Source organism: Nilaparvata lugens, unplaced genomic scaffold, assembly GCF_014356525.2.
Source record: "Nilaparvata lugens isolate BPH unplaced genomic scaffold, ASM1435652v1 scaffold5807, whole genome shotgun sequence".
Taxonomy (NCBI): domain Eukaryota; kingdom Metazoa; phylum Arthropoda; class Insecta; order Hemiptera; family Delphacidae; genus Nilaparvata; species Nilaparvata lugens.
The window spans coordinates 1-14,968 of record NW_024091588.1 but is presented as its reverse complement, the minus strand read 5'-3'; the positions used below and the strand labels follow the sequence as shown (position 1 = coordinate 14,968).

The following is a 14,968-nucleotide window of genomic DNA, read 5'->3' as shown; positions in this document are numbered from 1 at the left end:
AAACTTCCACTCTACTCCTTGAGTGAAGAGGAGATCACTCGTATTATTTGTCTCTTTGACATGCCATCTCGATAGTTTGTGTAAAAATTATGAACGTTTGTGTTTTTAATTTTTCAAGACGAAATCTATCCAGTGTAGACTAATCATGGATGGAAAAAAAATTGAATTGAGTCATATTTCTCGATTTGTAGGATATGTCAATAGTTTTTTCATCCACCTACTGTCTAAAGTACTCACTTTACTCCCTGAAACATAATACTAAAGTGTCACTTTTTCGCTCTCGGTAGTAAAAAACAGAAAAACTCCCTAGGGAGGAAAAGAGACTCCATTTAAATAATATTGGAAGCATCTCCATTTTAAAAACTTACATTTGTAATAGGTTAGAAGGTCTAAGCTCAGATGAAAAAGCATAATAGAGGTGTCTGTCATTGAGTCAACTGAATTCAATATCACAACCCGAAATTTGATCAACTCATGAGAAATATGTTCGTATGATATTATATTCTCAATATTAGTAGACGATAAAAATTTATACAATTTTAAAAATATTTTATTCTATTCAAAATACCAGTCAACAAATATTTTTGATCTGCAATTCAAATCTGAAACGTGTGATCTGGAGTCAGCCATTTTTGGTAGCCGCCCAGCTGATAATTGTTACAACTTTTGCCGATAGATAGCGCAATCGGCAGTGCCAATCAGACGACCGGTTTTTACTTTCCTTACCCTATTACCATAGGTAAGGAAAGTATTGCTTTCCGAAAAAATAAGGTACCCCAATTTCTAAATTTCTATACGTTTCAAGGTCCCCTGAGTCCAAAAAAGTGTTTTTTTGGTATTGGTCTGTATGTGTGTGTGTGTGTGTGTATGAGTGTATGTGCGTCTGTGTACACGATATCTCATCTCCCAATTAACGGAATGACTTGAAATTTGGAACTTAAGGTCCTTACAATATAAGGATCCGACACGAACAATTTTGATCAAATGCAATTCAAGATGGCGGCTGAAATGGAGAAAATGTTGTCAAAAACAGGGTTTTTCGCGATTTTCTCGAAAACGGCTCCAACGAATTTGATTAAATTTATACCTAATATAGTTATTGATAAGCTCTATGAACTGTCACAAGTCCCATATCTGTAAAAATTCCAGGAGCTCCGCCACATCTATGCAAAGTTTGATTATAGATTCACAATTATCAGGCTCCAGATACAATTTAAACAAAAAAAAAATATATATATATATATATGGGTGGAAAAGATTGAGCATGAAAATCTCTACAATTAAGGTCTTGTAACATTTTCACCTAAAATAAGCTCGAAATTCGAGAAAATGTGATTATCCAATTGCAAAATGTTGGCAACTGTTGATTCTATTAAATGATTTACTATGGAGAGATAGCAGACCTCGTATGTCTCCAGCGTTATTTTACTGTCACCAGCTGGCTCAAATATTTGTTTATAAGTAGACTTGAGATGCGCGTGAACACTGGCGTCAGGTGATAAATTTTCATAACGGCAAGGAAAGTTGTGTGAGTGCGCCACACCAGATTTTTAATTTTTTAAGACGAAATCTATCCAGTGTAAAGATTTGGATGGAAAAAGTTGGATTGAGTTATGTTTCTCGATTTGTAGGATATGTCAATAGTTTTTAGGTTATGTTTCTAGATTTTGTAGGATATTCCGATAATTTCTAGGTTATGTTTAGCAATTTCTAGGTCATGTCTCATCAATCGCCTTGTTCCCCTGTTTCATCACACCCGCACATACAACACACCTACACATATTTATTTTATACTTTCTGCGCGTACTTCTTTTTTGTTTTATTTATTCAAATTTGTTTTTATTTGTTGGTTTCTTGACAGGGGGCGGTGTTGTAAGTAAAGTAGAAACGGACGATTCGGATGACTCGAACCTGGACAGTGAACTCTCATCGCATTCCCTGACCGCCCAGTATCAGACAGGTTAGTTATGAACAGGGAAATTTGTGTTCTAGCACTGGGAATTGAGGGAAATTTGAATGTTCCAGCACTGGGAACTGAAGGAGTTGTATATATGATTTAGCCGTAGAGAAAATATAGCTTAAGAAGATATCCCATGGTGTCGGGTGTTGATTAGCACTGGGAATTAAGGGAAATTTACAATTTAGCACTGGGAACAGGGATTTTTGTATGATTTAGCAATGGAAACTAAGGGAGTTATATATGATTAACCATAGAGAAAGGATAGCATAAGAAGATATCCAATGGTGTCGGGTGTTGATTAGCACTGGGAATTAGGGAAATTTACAATTTAGCACTGGGAACAGGGATTTTTGTATGATTTAGCAATGGAAACTGAGGAGTTATATATGATTTAACCATAGAGAAAGGATAGCATAAGAAGATATCCAATGGTGTCGGGCGTTATTATCACTGGGAATTAAGGGAAATTTACGATTTAGCACTGGGAACAGGGAATTTTGTATGTTTTAGCAATGTAAACTGAGGAGTTCTATATGATTTAACCATAGAGAAAAGATAGCATAAGAAGATATCCAATGGTGTCGGGCGTTTATTAGCACTGGGAATTAAGGGAAATTTACGATTTAGCACTGGGAACAGGGATTTTTGTATGATTTAGCAATGGAAACTGAGGGAGTTCTATATGATTTAACCATAGAGAAAAGATAGCATAAGAAGATATCCAATGGTGTCGGGCGTTTATTAGCACTGGGAATTAAGGGAAATTTACAATTTAGCACTGGGAACAGGGATTTTTGTATGATTTAGCAATGGAAACTGAGGGAGTTCTATATGATTTAACCATAGAGAAAAGATAGCATAAGAAGATATCCAATGGTGTCGGGAGTTTATTAGCATTGGGAATTAAGGGAAATTGACGATTTAGCACTGGGAACAGGGAATTTTATATGTTGTAGAACTAGGAATTGAGGAAAATTTATCTTTTAGCACTGGGTGCTGAGGGAAATTTATGTAATTTAGCACTGGGAATTCAGGGAAATTTCAATAGCACTGGGAATTGAGGGAAATTTGTATGTTCCAGCACTGGGAACTGAAGGAGTTGTATATATGATTCAGCCGTAGAGAAAATATAGCTTAAGAAGATATCCCATGGTGTCGGGTGTTCATTAGCACTGGGAATTGAGGGAAATTTATGTTTTAGCATGGGGAATTAGATAAATTCATGTTTTAGCACTGGGAACTGAGAGAGTTGTATATCAATCAATCAATTTTTATTCCAATAACACAATACATATACATAAAAGAAATCAAACACAATCAAAAATATATTTCCAATGAAATACAAAAACAAGTTTCATGGCGGGGTGTGCTGAGAAGAAAGAAAGGAGGAGAAATACCTAGCCAACTATGGTTTTCCATGTGATAGGCAGGTAGAGGGTATAAAAGTAATGAAAGAAGGGGTGAAGAGGAGAAGAAAAAGGGAAGTATTGGAGAAGAAAGTAGGAAAAGAGAAAAAAAATGTGCAAAAATTGTAAGCTAGTCCACTTTCAACAAATGTATCTAATGATACATGTAATGTACATGATTTAGCCGTAGAGAAAAGATAGCATAAGAAAATACCCCATGGTGTCGGACGTTGATTAGTACTGGGAATCGAGGGAAATTTGTGTTTTAGCACTGGGAACAGGGAATTTCATATGTTGTAGAACTAGGAATTGAGGAAAATTTATGTTTTAGCACTGGGTGCTGAGGGAAAATTTATGTAATTTAGCACTGGGAATTCAGGGAAATTTCACTAATTATTAAATTTATTTGTTATGTTCCTGGAACACTGGGAACTGGTTAGTTATGAACAGGGAAATTTGTCTTCTAGCACTGGGAATTAAGGGAAATGTGTATGTTTAAGCACTGGGAACCGGGGGAGTTGTATATGATTTAACCATAGAGAAAAGATAGCATAAGAAAATATCCCATGGTGTCGGGCGTTGATTAGGAAATGATAATTATTATTAGATCAAATTTAATGGGATGAATTGAGTAACAGCTGTGTACAGTCAGTGGCAAAATGGAGAGACTTGGTAAAATGTTTTTCTCCTATCTTTCTTCACTGCCATTATAACGTGGACTTCACTATAGTTACATTTACAATCCAATTTTACATTTGTTTTTTTAAGTGATCCATAGTAGAGATTCATCCACGACCTCTCTTCACTATTCTTCAACACGTAGTTTATTTTATTTTTCAAGTCTACTCTTTATTTCATGCAAACAGTTTTTTGTTTTGTGTGTGGGTGTATTTCTTACAACAAAAATCGGAAAAGTTACAAAAACCTACCCTCACAAACTTTTGCTTGAAGCCTTTTGCTGTGATGACACAACTATATAGACGTGACGACAGATTGATTGATTGAGTACTTTATTTATGTAGATTACAATATATACTGGCTTATACACTTATATACAATAGCTCACAATACAGCAAAGTTATAGATGAATTTACATAATATAGACTAAGAAAATAACTATTGAACTGTATATGATATGAAAAAGCAATTTGAATATAATAACTATAGATAATAATCATATGTATGCATCTACATAAATTGGCGGAGCTTTGGACATATCAATGTCCATTCTTGGGAAGAATATTAAAAATATCCTCCCCACTAACTCTCTACCAAATTACAGATACTAACTCTCTACCGATTACAGATGTAGATACAATGACTATGTGGCTATGACTAATGACTATGTAGATACAATGACGACATTAATAATTTGTATCATGCAAGTCCTACCGTTAGTGGCCAGCCTAAGAATTTCTTGTCCGTTTTGTTACAGTACAATTTCTATCCAAATTTGGTAAAGGAACAGTTTTGGGCTTCTAGCCTGTTGCTCCTTTCTCAATCATTCATAGTTGAGAATGATATTGGAAGAATTCATTTGGAAGTTTTGTATCTAATTATGGTTTTGTGTATCAAGTTGAGATGATACTGTATCATACTGTGGTGATACTGTATCAAAATGGCCCATATGAATAAAGTTGAGCATTTGCTTATACTTCTAAAATATGGAGCATTTGCTTCATTTTCTACGAATGAACGTTTTGCAAACTATGAGCAAAACATTTTGTTCATGCTCATCAAAAAAATAGTTTAAGCATTTGCTCAAAAGTGAAAGCTTATACTCGAAATTGTATTATTTGCTTAACTTTTGAAACAAATGCTTCAAAAAAGGTGAGTCTAGTCTAGAGCAGCTTATCACCTTTTGCTCATAGTAAAATAGTTCAACTAATTCGTGTGAGGAAGAGGAAACTATACCAGATACGATCACAACCAATAGTTGAGAACTATAAAACTCTGTTTAGATTCAACAATGATATATATCAATATTATTCCTACAAAAGAATAAATACAAAATATACCTATCCGATATAAAGATAGCCATCACACTATACCAGGACATGGTAGATTACGGCTAGTAATATAATATTCCCAGGAATAGCTCTGATTGAAGTAGCAGTACCCAATCAATTTTTCCGCGATAAATGCATTCCAATCTTCAACTTGGTGCCAACCTAACAAAGTCAACTCAGATACAACCAGATACGATCACAACCAATAGTTGAGAGCTATAAAACTCTTTTTAGATTCAACAATGATATACATCACCATTATTCCTACAAAAGAATAAATACAAAAGATACCTATCCGATATAAAGATAGCCATCACAAAATAGGAAATAGGCATTTAAGAAGTTGAGAGTGTAGTCTATTATAAGAAGGCTATTGAGATTATAAGATTTTGCTGAAATTATTATAGAGATGGCATTTTCCACGCAATTATTACAAAATTCATAAGTCAACCAAAGACCTTATCTCTTTAAGGTCTTTGAAGTCAACGAACCTAAAACTCATTCATGTATAGAAAACAGAGCAGACGACGCAAACACAAGCCGTGTCTATACTTGCATATTTAGCAACGTTAGTAGACAAAAGGTTGATCACTCACAGGTGTATGATTCAAAGTGGTGGGGGGAACGCCAGCGTGACGTCACGTGTAGTAAAAATGTTCTAGAGTAACCACACTGAGCATACAGTTTATTCACTGTATCTTCAAATATATTGTCGTTTAATCTCCTCAAGATTGACCTAGAACTTTAAAATTATCCATACTTATAGCGAATGAATTACCAATTGTAATGTTCAACCAATATGTTTAATGTATGTATTTGTATTACCAATTATTGTAAAAATGCAGTGAAATAAACAAATTATTTATTTTATTTATTTAACTCAATGCTATAGTGGTACGTTAGAAAAAAATTAACTGACGAGATGGCATAAATAGCACAGGTTTGAGTCCGCTAACTCTAGCTATCTCTGTTTAAGCAGCAGCCATATGTTTATAATCTTACTTTTTCAAATTAACTTTAAGTTACACGAATTATCCGCTTGGATCGCTACTGCAGTTAGCTAATAGCAGATGGTTTTTTAGATGGGGCGTTCACAATCCAGAGTTATCAAATAGCACTTTAGCTGGCTAAAACAACATTGTGAATACCCCTAATTTATAAATAAACTAGCCGTCAGGCTCGCTTCGCTCGCCATATCCGTCTGGCCAGGGGGCTCCGCCCCCTGGACCCCCGACTGGATCATCCAAGAATGAGATCAGCAGGCTCGCTTCGCTCGCCTGCATTTTTCATTTGGGCATTTTTATCATATATTAGGACAATCCAGTCGGGGGTCCAGACTAAACGGCTGGCTAAACGGATATGGCGAGCGACGCGAGCCTGACTGCTAGTAATATAATATTCCCAGGATGAAGTAGCAGTGCTTAATCAATTTTTCCGCGATAAATGCATTTAAATCTTCAACTTGGTGCCAAACCTAACAAAGTCAACTCAACTCAATGCCAACCTGACAAAATTATTAATTTAGTTGCCAGTTAACAACTGTTCGAAGAGGTACTCTATCTAGATTATAGTTCTATAGTAACATATGATATGAAAATTTCAATTATAATTAAGAGATGAGAAGAAGAATATACATGCTAAAAGACGAACTTTTAAACCCTTGAAAACAACCCTTAGAGTTAAAATATTGCCAAAGATTTCTTAGTGCGCCTCTAAAGGGCTAACTGAACATACCTACCAAATTTGAACGTTTCTGGTCCGGTAGATTTTTAGTTATGCGAGTGAGTGAGTGAGTGCCATTTCGCTTTTATATATATAGATTAATTATCTCGGATTCTTTAGAGTTGACAGTTTGATTCAAGTGTTTTTTCTCAATTTTGTTGCAGTTATACCAGCTGGCACCATCCAGCTATCGCAGGGAGAGGGAGTGGGGGGTCTACACACGCTCACGATGACGAACGCTACGACGGCAGGTGGGGAGACCATAGTGCAATACACACAAGCCCAGGACGGTCAGTTCTTTGTGCCAGGCGAGATTGGTGAGTTACAATGTAAATACAACCAAGCGGTCATTCATTCATTCCTATAGCTATAGATACTTAGATTTAGGTATTTAGTCGTTTATTTAATTGTTAATACAGTTACAGATCATATAAAATGTGATTAGGATAGAAAAACAGGCTTGGCTTATACCTAAAATAGACCGAACCGTATTGAATCTTGAAAATGTGAAACAAGTCTTAAGCGACTGAGGTGGAGAAGAGACTGGACTCTAGTGGAGAGCATGTGTTTAATTTTAAATTTTTTAGGATCAGGAATTTAGTGCAAGCGCAAAATTAGGTAACGCTGCATCCTGATCTGCAAAAATAAGTCCGTGTTCGGGCCGTCTTTAGCTTCCACTTTCAATACTGTTTTCAAATAGTGACGTCGCGGAGACTAGAGTCGACTGGTCTGAGTGTCACCATGTGGAAACACATGCTCTCCACTAGAGTCCAGTCTCTTCTCCACCTGAGTCGCCTAAGTGTCAGTTGAGCCTAAGACGGGCTACACACTGGTGTTGCAAGACACGCGTCTTAAGACGCGTGTCTTTTCTTATCAGATTTCATGAGACATGCATGTCTCTGTCGCTTGTCGCATGTCTCGTGATTTTCGGTCGTTACAAAGCTGTATTTCAGACGGCGCATGAGCAGTGACAAAGAGTGCTCAGTGCTGGCAGTAGACAGTGGCTAGAGCGCATGTGCGGAGTGATGTCTACCGGCTAACCGGTTCCGTGCGACACCGGTCCGATACACAGGCGTTGCCTCGAACATCTGTCGCAAGCAGTGAGTAAGCTCTGATTTTACAACACAGGTTGGTTTCATTATGCGACATGCGTCGGACATGAGATTTGTCGTAGACATCACGTGTACGACACCATTGTGTAGCCCGCCTTTAGAATCAACCATGGCTCGAATCTAATTTCAGTTTTGATAAAATTGGGCCTTATTCACTCATTTTCATATTAATGCATAGGTCAAGTTGCGAGATTTATTTCAAACTGTCATCATTAAAAAGGTGCATTCTAAAACTGGATTCTTACATATCAGTGAATGTGTCCAGTGTACAGTGAGAATATAATTCTCATATGTTCTAATGGAGCTACTCATACTCAGCCCGGTCGAGCAAGTATGAATAGTCCTATTGGAACTTATGGAAATTATATTCTCACTGTAACTGACAAGTTCACTGATACCATAGAGAAAAGATAGCATAAGAAGATATCCCATTGTCGTTTATGTTTCAAATTTCAAGCAGATTTTTGTTAACTCAAGCCGAATTCTGTCGACCACTGTCTATTATTAGTGTGTTGTTGGGAGTGTAAGAGTGTAAGAAGGGCACAGTATGAGAGACTACCAGCGTCACATAGCTTCACCAAAAACAACTACTAGGACTATCGGCTTCAGTTAACACTCACATTTGCAACATAGACACCCTATACACTGTCTATTATTAGTGTGTTGTTGGGAGTGTAAGAGTGTAAGAAGGGCACAGTATGAGAGACTACCAGCGTCACATAGCTTCACCAAAAACAACTACTAGGACTATCGGCTTCAGTTAACACTCACATTTGCAACATAGACACCCTATACACTGTCTATTATTAGTGTGTTGTTGGGAGTGTAAGAAGGGCACAGTATGAGAGACTACCAGCGTCACATAGCTTCACCAAAAACAACTACTAGGACTATCGGCTTCAGTTAACACTCACATTTGCAACATAAACGCTCTATACCGTGGCAAATCACCATAAACTAGTAGTTCTGTGAACAGTAGACCTCCCGCAGTTATAACGACGTCCCAAACCATAAGCACATCCACACTGATACACTAACTATTTATTTGATCAGATCATGCTTACACAAGATTTAATTATCATATATAACGCTTTCCGGAATTCACATCTACGCACCCAGACGAGCTGTTATAAGTTCTTTGCATCTTATTTAATAGTGCATAAAATTGCATTCAATGAGGCATGCAATTATAGTCTACACAGCTGCTAATTTTTTACCAAGTTACATTGAGATATTGAATTGCATGCGTCATGGCATGAAATTTGAATTTGACAGCTTATTTATGATGAATAATTCTATAGTCTGATTTTCACTCTAATATTGACGTATGAAGGAGGCTCCTTTTTCCTTTTATATTATCCTTGAAATGGAAAATTTCCAAAAACCTTGTATATACGTCGACGCGCAATTAAAAAAGGAACATACCTGTCAAATTTCATGAAAATCTATTACCGCGTTTCGCCGTAAATGCGCAACATATAAACATTTAAACATTATGAGAAATGCCAAACCGTCGACTTGAATCTTATACCTCACTTCGCTCGGTCAATGATACAGTATCAACACCACAAATGATACAGTATCATCTCAACTAGATACACAACACCATAATTTGATACAAAACTTTCAAACTTTGAATGAGTTCTACAAACCATGGCATATCTTCTTATGCTATCTTTTCTCTATGCTAATTCTGATATGTGGGAATCCGCAGAGTTATTGTTTACGTATATTATTCTTTATTGATACATAAATTGAGTTTTTTTTAAACAATTTATTTGTTATGTTTCAGTTGTGACGCAGGGCAGCGGTAGCCTAAGTGGGGGAAGTCCAATCATAGCCGAGGACCAGCAGAGGAAACGGGAGTTGAGATTACTTAAAAATAGGTAAGATTAATTTATCTACCTACCCATTTATTTGAGCAAGCAATTCTCATTAACATGATGGGAGAGAAAAATAAACAAACCTTCAACTATTAGTCCTGTCAAAGAAAGGGAGAAAAGAGGGAAAAATTGAACCTACATTGAAGCTGCTATAACAATCAAAGGAAATAGTGAAATAATATATCATTTCAAAGAGAATTCAATGCTCTACAAACCTACTATGAGCATCAGTTTTTATGATGCACTAGCCGTCAGGCTCGCTTCGCTAGCCATATCCGTCTAGCCAGGGGGCTCCGCCCCTGGACCCCCGACTGGATCGTCCAAGAATGAGATCAGCATTTTTATCATATGTTAGGACGATCTAGTCGGGCGGGGGTCCAGACTGAACGTCTGGTCAAACGGATATGGCGAGCGAAGCGAGCCTGACGGCTAGTAATATAATATTCCCAGGAATAGCTCTGATTAAAGTAGCGGTGCCCAATCAATTTTTCCGCGATAAATGCATTTCAATCTTCAACTTGGTGCCAACCTGACAAAGTCAACTCAACTTGATGCCAACCTGACAAAATATTAATTTAGTTACCAGTTAACAACTGTTTCGAAGAGGTACTCTCTCTACATTATAGTTCTATATTAACGTATGGTATGGACATTTTTCAATTATAATTGAGAGATTGGAATAAGTAGAATATACATGCTAAAAGACGAACTTTAAACCCTTAAAAACCACCCTTAGAGTTAAAATATTGTCAAAAGATTTCTTAGTGCGCCTCTAAAGGGCCAACGAACATACCTACCAACTTTGAACGTTTTTGGCCCGGTAGATTTCTAGTTTTGCGAGTGAGTGAGTCAGTCAGTGAGTGAGTGCCATTTCTCTTTCATATATATATAGATTGTTGGAAAGTTATAAGCCCTGAAAGAGCAAAACATTGGATATAAACCTGTTATTTTAACAATTACACACCTTCACAAGCGAATATCTCGGGAACTTTTGGGAATATCACAAAATTCCACTAAACTAAAAGTGTAGAGAATTTATCAAGCTTCATTTTTGAATAGTCAGTTATGTCGATTGAACGCATTGTCTCAAGATATGAGCGTGGGAGCAAAACGCTGAAAAATGCAACTTTTAAACTACCCTCATCCCCTTAGCACATGAGTTAGGAATGGTGACTTTTGATATGTTCTCCTCCTAACTAATCTCAACAAAGCTGCAAAGTCAAAAATTTTGTTTAGAGCATTCCCTCCAAATTCCTTTGTCAATTGGTCTATTGTTGCAAAAAAGGAGATTTCACACTCAACACTAAAGCTGCTGCAAAAGGTCTAGGGAAATTCGTAAAAGTGTGAAATTATACTTCAAATTGAAGAGAATTTAATGCTCTATAAGCTTTTAATGGACATGGATTTTTCCCGTCGATTTTCAAAAAGTTATAAGAGCAAAAATAGAAAAAAATTGTTGGCAAACGTGTTTTTTTTTTCAAAAATGTCATATCATCAAGAGCGGTTATCTCGAAAACTAGAGGAGATATAAAAAAAGTTGTGGAATGAATATTGTAGGAAATTGTGTTAGCTTTAATTTGTTTTATGACAGTCAAGTCCTTATGATACATAGTTTTTTAGTTTTATGCGAGAAACCAAAAATGGTACCTTTAAACCACCCCCACCCCCTTAGCACAGTGGATGGGGTGGGGACTTTTGATATATTTACCTCCTTACTACCCTAAACAGAACTGCGGGGTCAAAAATTGTCTTCCAAACATTTCCCTCTATACCCTTTTTAGAGCACTCACTGCCTGGACTATATGCCTCTCTTGAATTTATAAAGATGATGTTTTATGTTCTTTCCACATTTCTTCTATAATTTTCGCCTTGTTCTTGTCTTTCTTCTTTTTTCTTTCACTTCTACTTCTTTCTCTACTCCTTATTCGTCTTTCTCTTCTTTCTTCTCCTCTCTTTCTTCTCTTCCTCCTTCTGAGGTGACTGAAGGCAGTTTAACGTCATACCCAGGACGAATTTATTCAGTTTAATTCAGAGTATACATCCTAAATAATAGTTTATAGCAATATAGTTGAAAGTGTAGTTAACTATTCGACGATTTCAACTAGATATGGACCAAGGAATTATTGATTGGAAGGTGAAATTAAATTTAGATGTTGATAATATTTATTGTGCTGTTACTTCATGTGTTTATGTAGTTAGTTGCTTTTCCTTTCTTTCCCATTGTGTTCTTCCTTTTCTCTCTCATTTATCAAATTCTTCTTTGTCTTTTTCCAGGGAAGCAGCAAGGGAATGTAGAAGGAAAAAGAAAGAATACATCAAGTGTTTAGAGAACAGAGTTGCTGTGTTAGAAAATCAAAATAAAGCCCTTATAGACGAATTAAAATCGCTGAAAGAACTCTACTGCCAGCAGAAAACTGATTAATTTCCCTGTGTTTGTGCAAAGTTTCCCTGTTTTTGAACAGTTTCCTCGTTTTGTTGTGCTGGATTCTTCAGTAATTCTGTTGCCAACAGAAATGTGCAAATGTCCCTGTTTCTGAGCAAAGTTTCCCTGTTATGTGCTGGATCAGTTAGTAATTGTGTTGCCAACAGAAATGTGCAAATTTCCCTGTTTCGGAGCAAAGTTTCCCTCTGTTGTGCTGGATCATTTAGTAGTTGTTTTGACAAGTGAGAGTGATGACTACACTTTTTTAAAAACTTGACTATTTTCCAAGACTTAATTCTCCCATTATGTTGTGAAGTTGAACGCTTAGTGACATTCTTATCTACAAAAACTGGAATAATTTCCCTGATTTGCAGCCGAAATTTCCCTGCTCTACAAAAGGTTGGTAACAGTTGTAAGTGAGGTTATGTGTACATTTTTTTAGCAGTATGGGTACAAAAAATAGTAACGTTATAGATGTGTTTAACAACTTTTAGAAACTAACAATCTTTTGCAATTGAGTTGATACATACTTCTTGATACACGTTGCAGAAATTTTGCAACGCGTTGCATAATATTTGCAACAAAACTTTGTGCAGGAGTGTTCAGTACCTCCTGATGTGATCTCTTTTTGCGATTTCTGTCTGATTGACTGAAAATTCAAGAATGTCTAAAAATAGATGATAAATTATTGTTGAAAGTGAAGAGAATTTTAGAGTAGAAATGAATTGCACGCGTGGCCTTATTGACTATTATTTTAATCTAAAATAAATCTCCATAGTTTTATTCTAATTAGAACTAATACTAGTATCAATAGAGATAACTCTATTATTATTTGCAAACATTAAGTTAAAATTATAACAGATTATGTTTTACTAAACCGATAATTAATCAATGTAGCAAAGAATGATTAACAAATTTCATCTTATTGACATTGAATGAAAGATACATAATATGGTTGTTCATATCTTTAGCTAATTTTACATCAACATCAAAGAATTAAAAATGATACAGCCAATCTAATTTTTATAAAATAAATTGCTTGGATAATTTATGGTCAGTTATATTATTGAGGGACTTTCTATGTACTATTAAATCATATTTATCAACAATATGATTAACCCTGGTTGATATTATTTGTTTTCAACATTTTTATTCATTTCGTGATCTTTAGATTGAAATTTTAGAGTATCGTCTATCGATTTCTAATTTTGTCGTTATCGATTTGTAAGGCCTGTTTCCATTGCTACAGATTTTTATTGAAGTTTGAATTTAAATTAACATAATTTTGACTAATTATTATTTAAATTGATGTTTTATACTCAACAAAAAAGAAACATGTTTTTTTTCATTAAACATGATTGCAAGTAATTACATATATTATCACTTTACGTATATTTGAGAAGTATTGTTTCCAAGCAAAAAACCAGATTGAACTAAAATAAAAATAACATTTTGTTAATAACTTTGGTGTAAACGCAGCTTAAACGTAATTTTTATTTTTCAAATCCAAACAAAAAATTTGTGACTGGTTTTGAAAACTTCACTCTGTGGGAAGTCCCCCAAATTTAAGGATAACCCTCAAGGATCCCGAATATTATAAGGATATTATTTGTTTTATTTATAGATAATAAATGAGAAAATTAGTTTGAATAGATAATGAACATGTGCCTCACTATAATATTTAAAAATAGTGGTAAATGTATGTAAAAATATGTAATTGTAACTAATCTTATTGAATGGAGTTACCATGTTAGAGAGAATCTATTCATCCAAGAATGTAGATAGAATAAGAGCCGGTTTCCGAGCTCAGGATTTAGCCAAGTCCTAGACTTTAAACAGCTGGAGTCAGAAAATTGGCTTTCCAAAACGGGGCGTAGTCGCAGCTTTTATAACAGTAGTCGTAGTTTTTATTTTCTTATTTCTATAATTGGAAACGTTTTTCCTTGACGAAATTAGACATTCCTAAATAATTCAAAATAGCTGAAACTTTACAATATTTTCTCTTTATTTTATTTTGTGTTTAATTTTCTAGTTCAATTTAATCCAAACGTGACTATGACAATGACTGCGACTACGCCCCGTTTTGGAAAACCAATTCCTGACTCCAGCTGTTTAAAGTCTAGGACTTGGCTAAATCCCGAGCTCTGAAACCGGCCCTAAATCTGAATTCAAATTTAAATTTTATTCCTCTCAATTATTCAAATTTGGAGCAAATACCAAGATAGCTGGATGTATAAAGCTGGATTCCTGCCTATCAGTATCAGTGAAGATGTCAGGTACAGTTAGAATATAATTCCTATGAGTTCTTATGGGACAATTCATACTAGCTCGGTCGGGCTGAGCGTGAAAGGTCCCATTAGAAGACATGGGAATGATATTTTCACTGATTCTGGTAACTGGGAATCTAGCTTTAAATTTTCTGGAATTTTATTCACCTTGAAAATAATTATTCTG

At 35.5% G+C, this 14,968-nt stretch overlaps 1 protein-coding gene across 1 annotated transcript; it reads left to right on the top strand.

Annotated features, from left to right (window-relative positions):
• Positions 1-1,714: 1,714 nt before the first annotated feature.
• LOC120356111 (cyclic AMP-responsive element-binding protein 1-like) lies at positions 1,715-13,562 on the top strand (the record flags this gene model as incomplete). Its single annotated transcript, XM_039444933.1, has 4 exons — positions 1,715-1,960; positions 7,262-7,414; positions 10,002-10,095; positions 12,367-13,562. Coding segments are annotated over 4 exons (641 nt in total), but the record flags the coding sequence as incomplete, so codon positions are not given.
• Between the last annotated feature and the right edge of the window lie 1,406 nt (positions 13,563-14,968).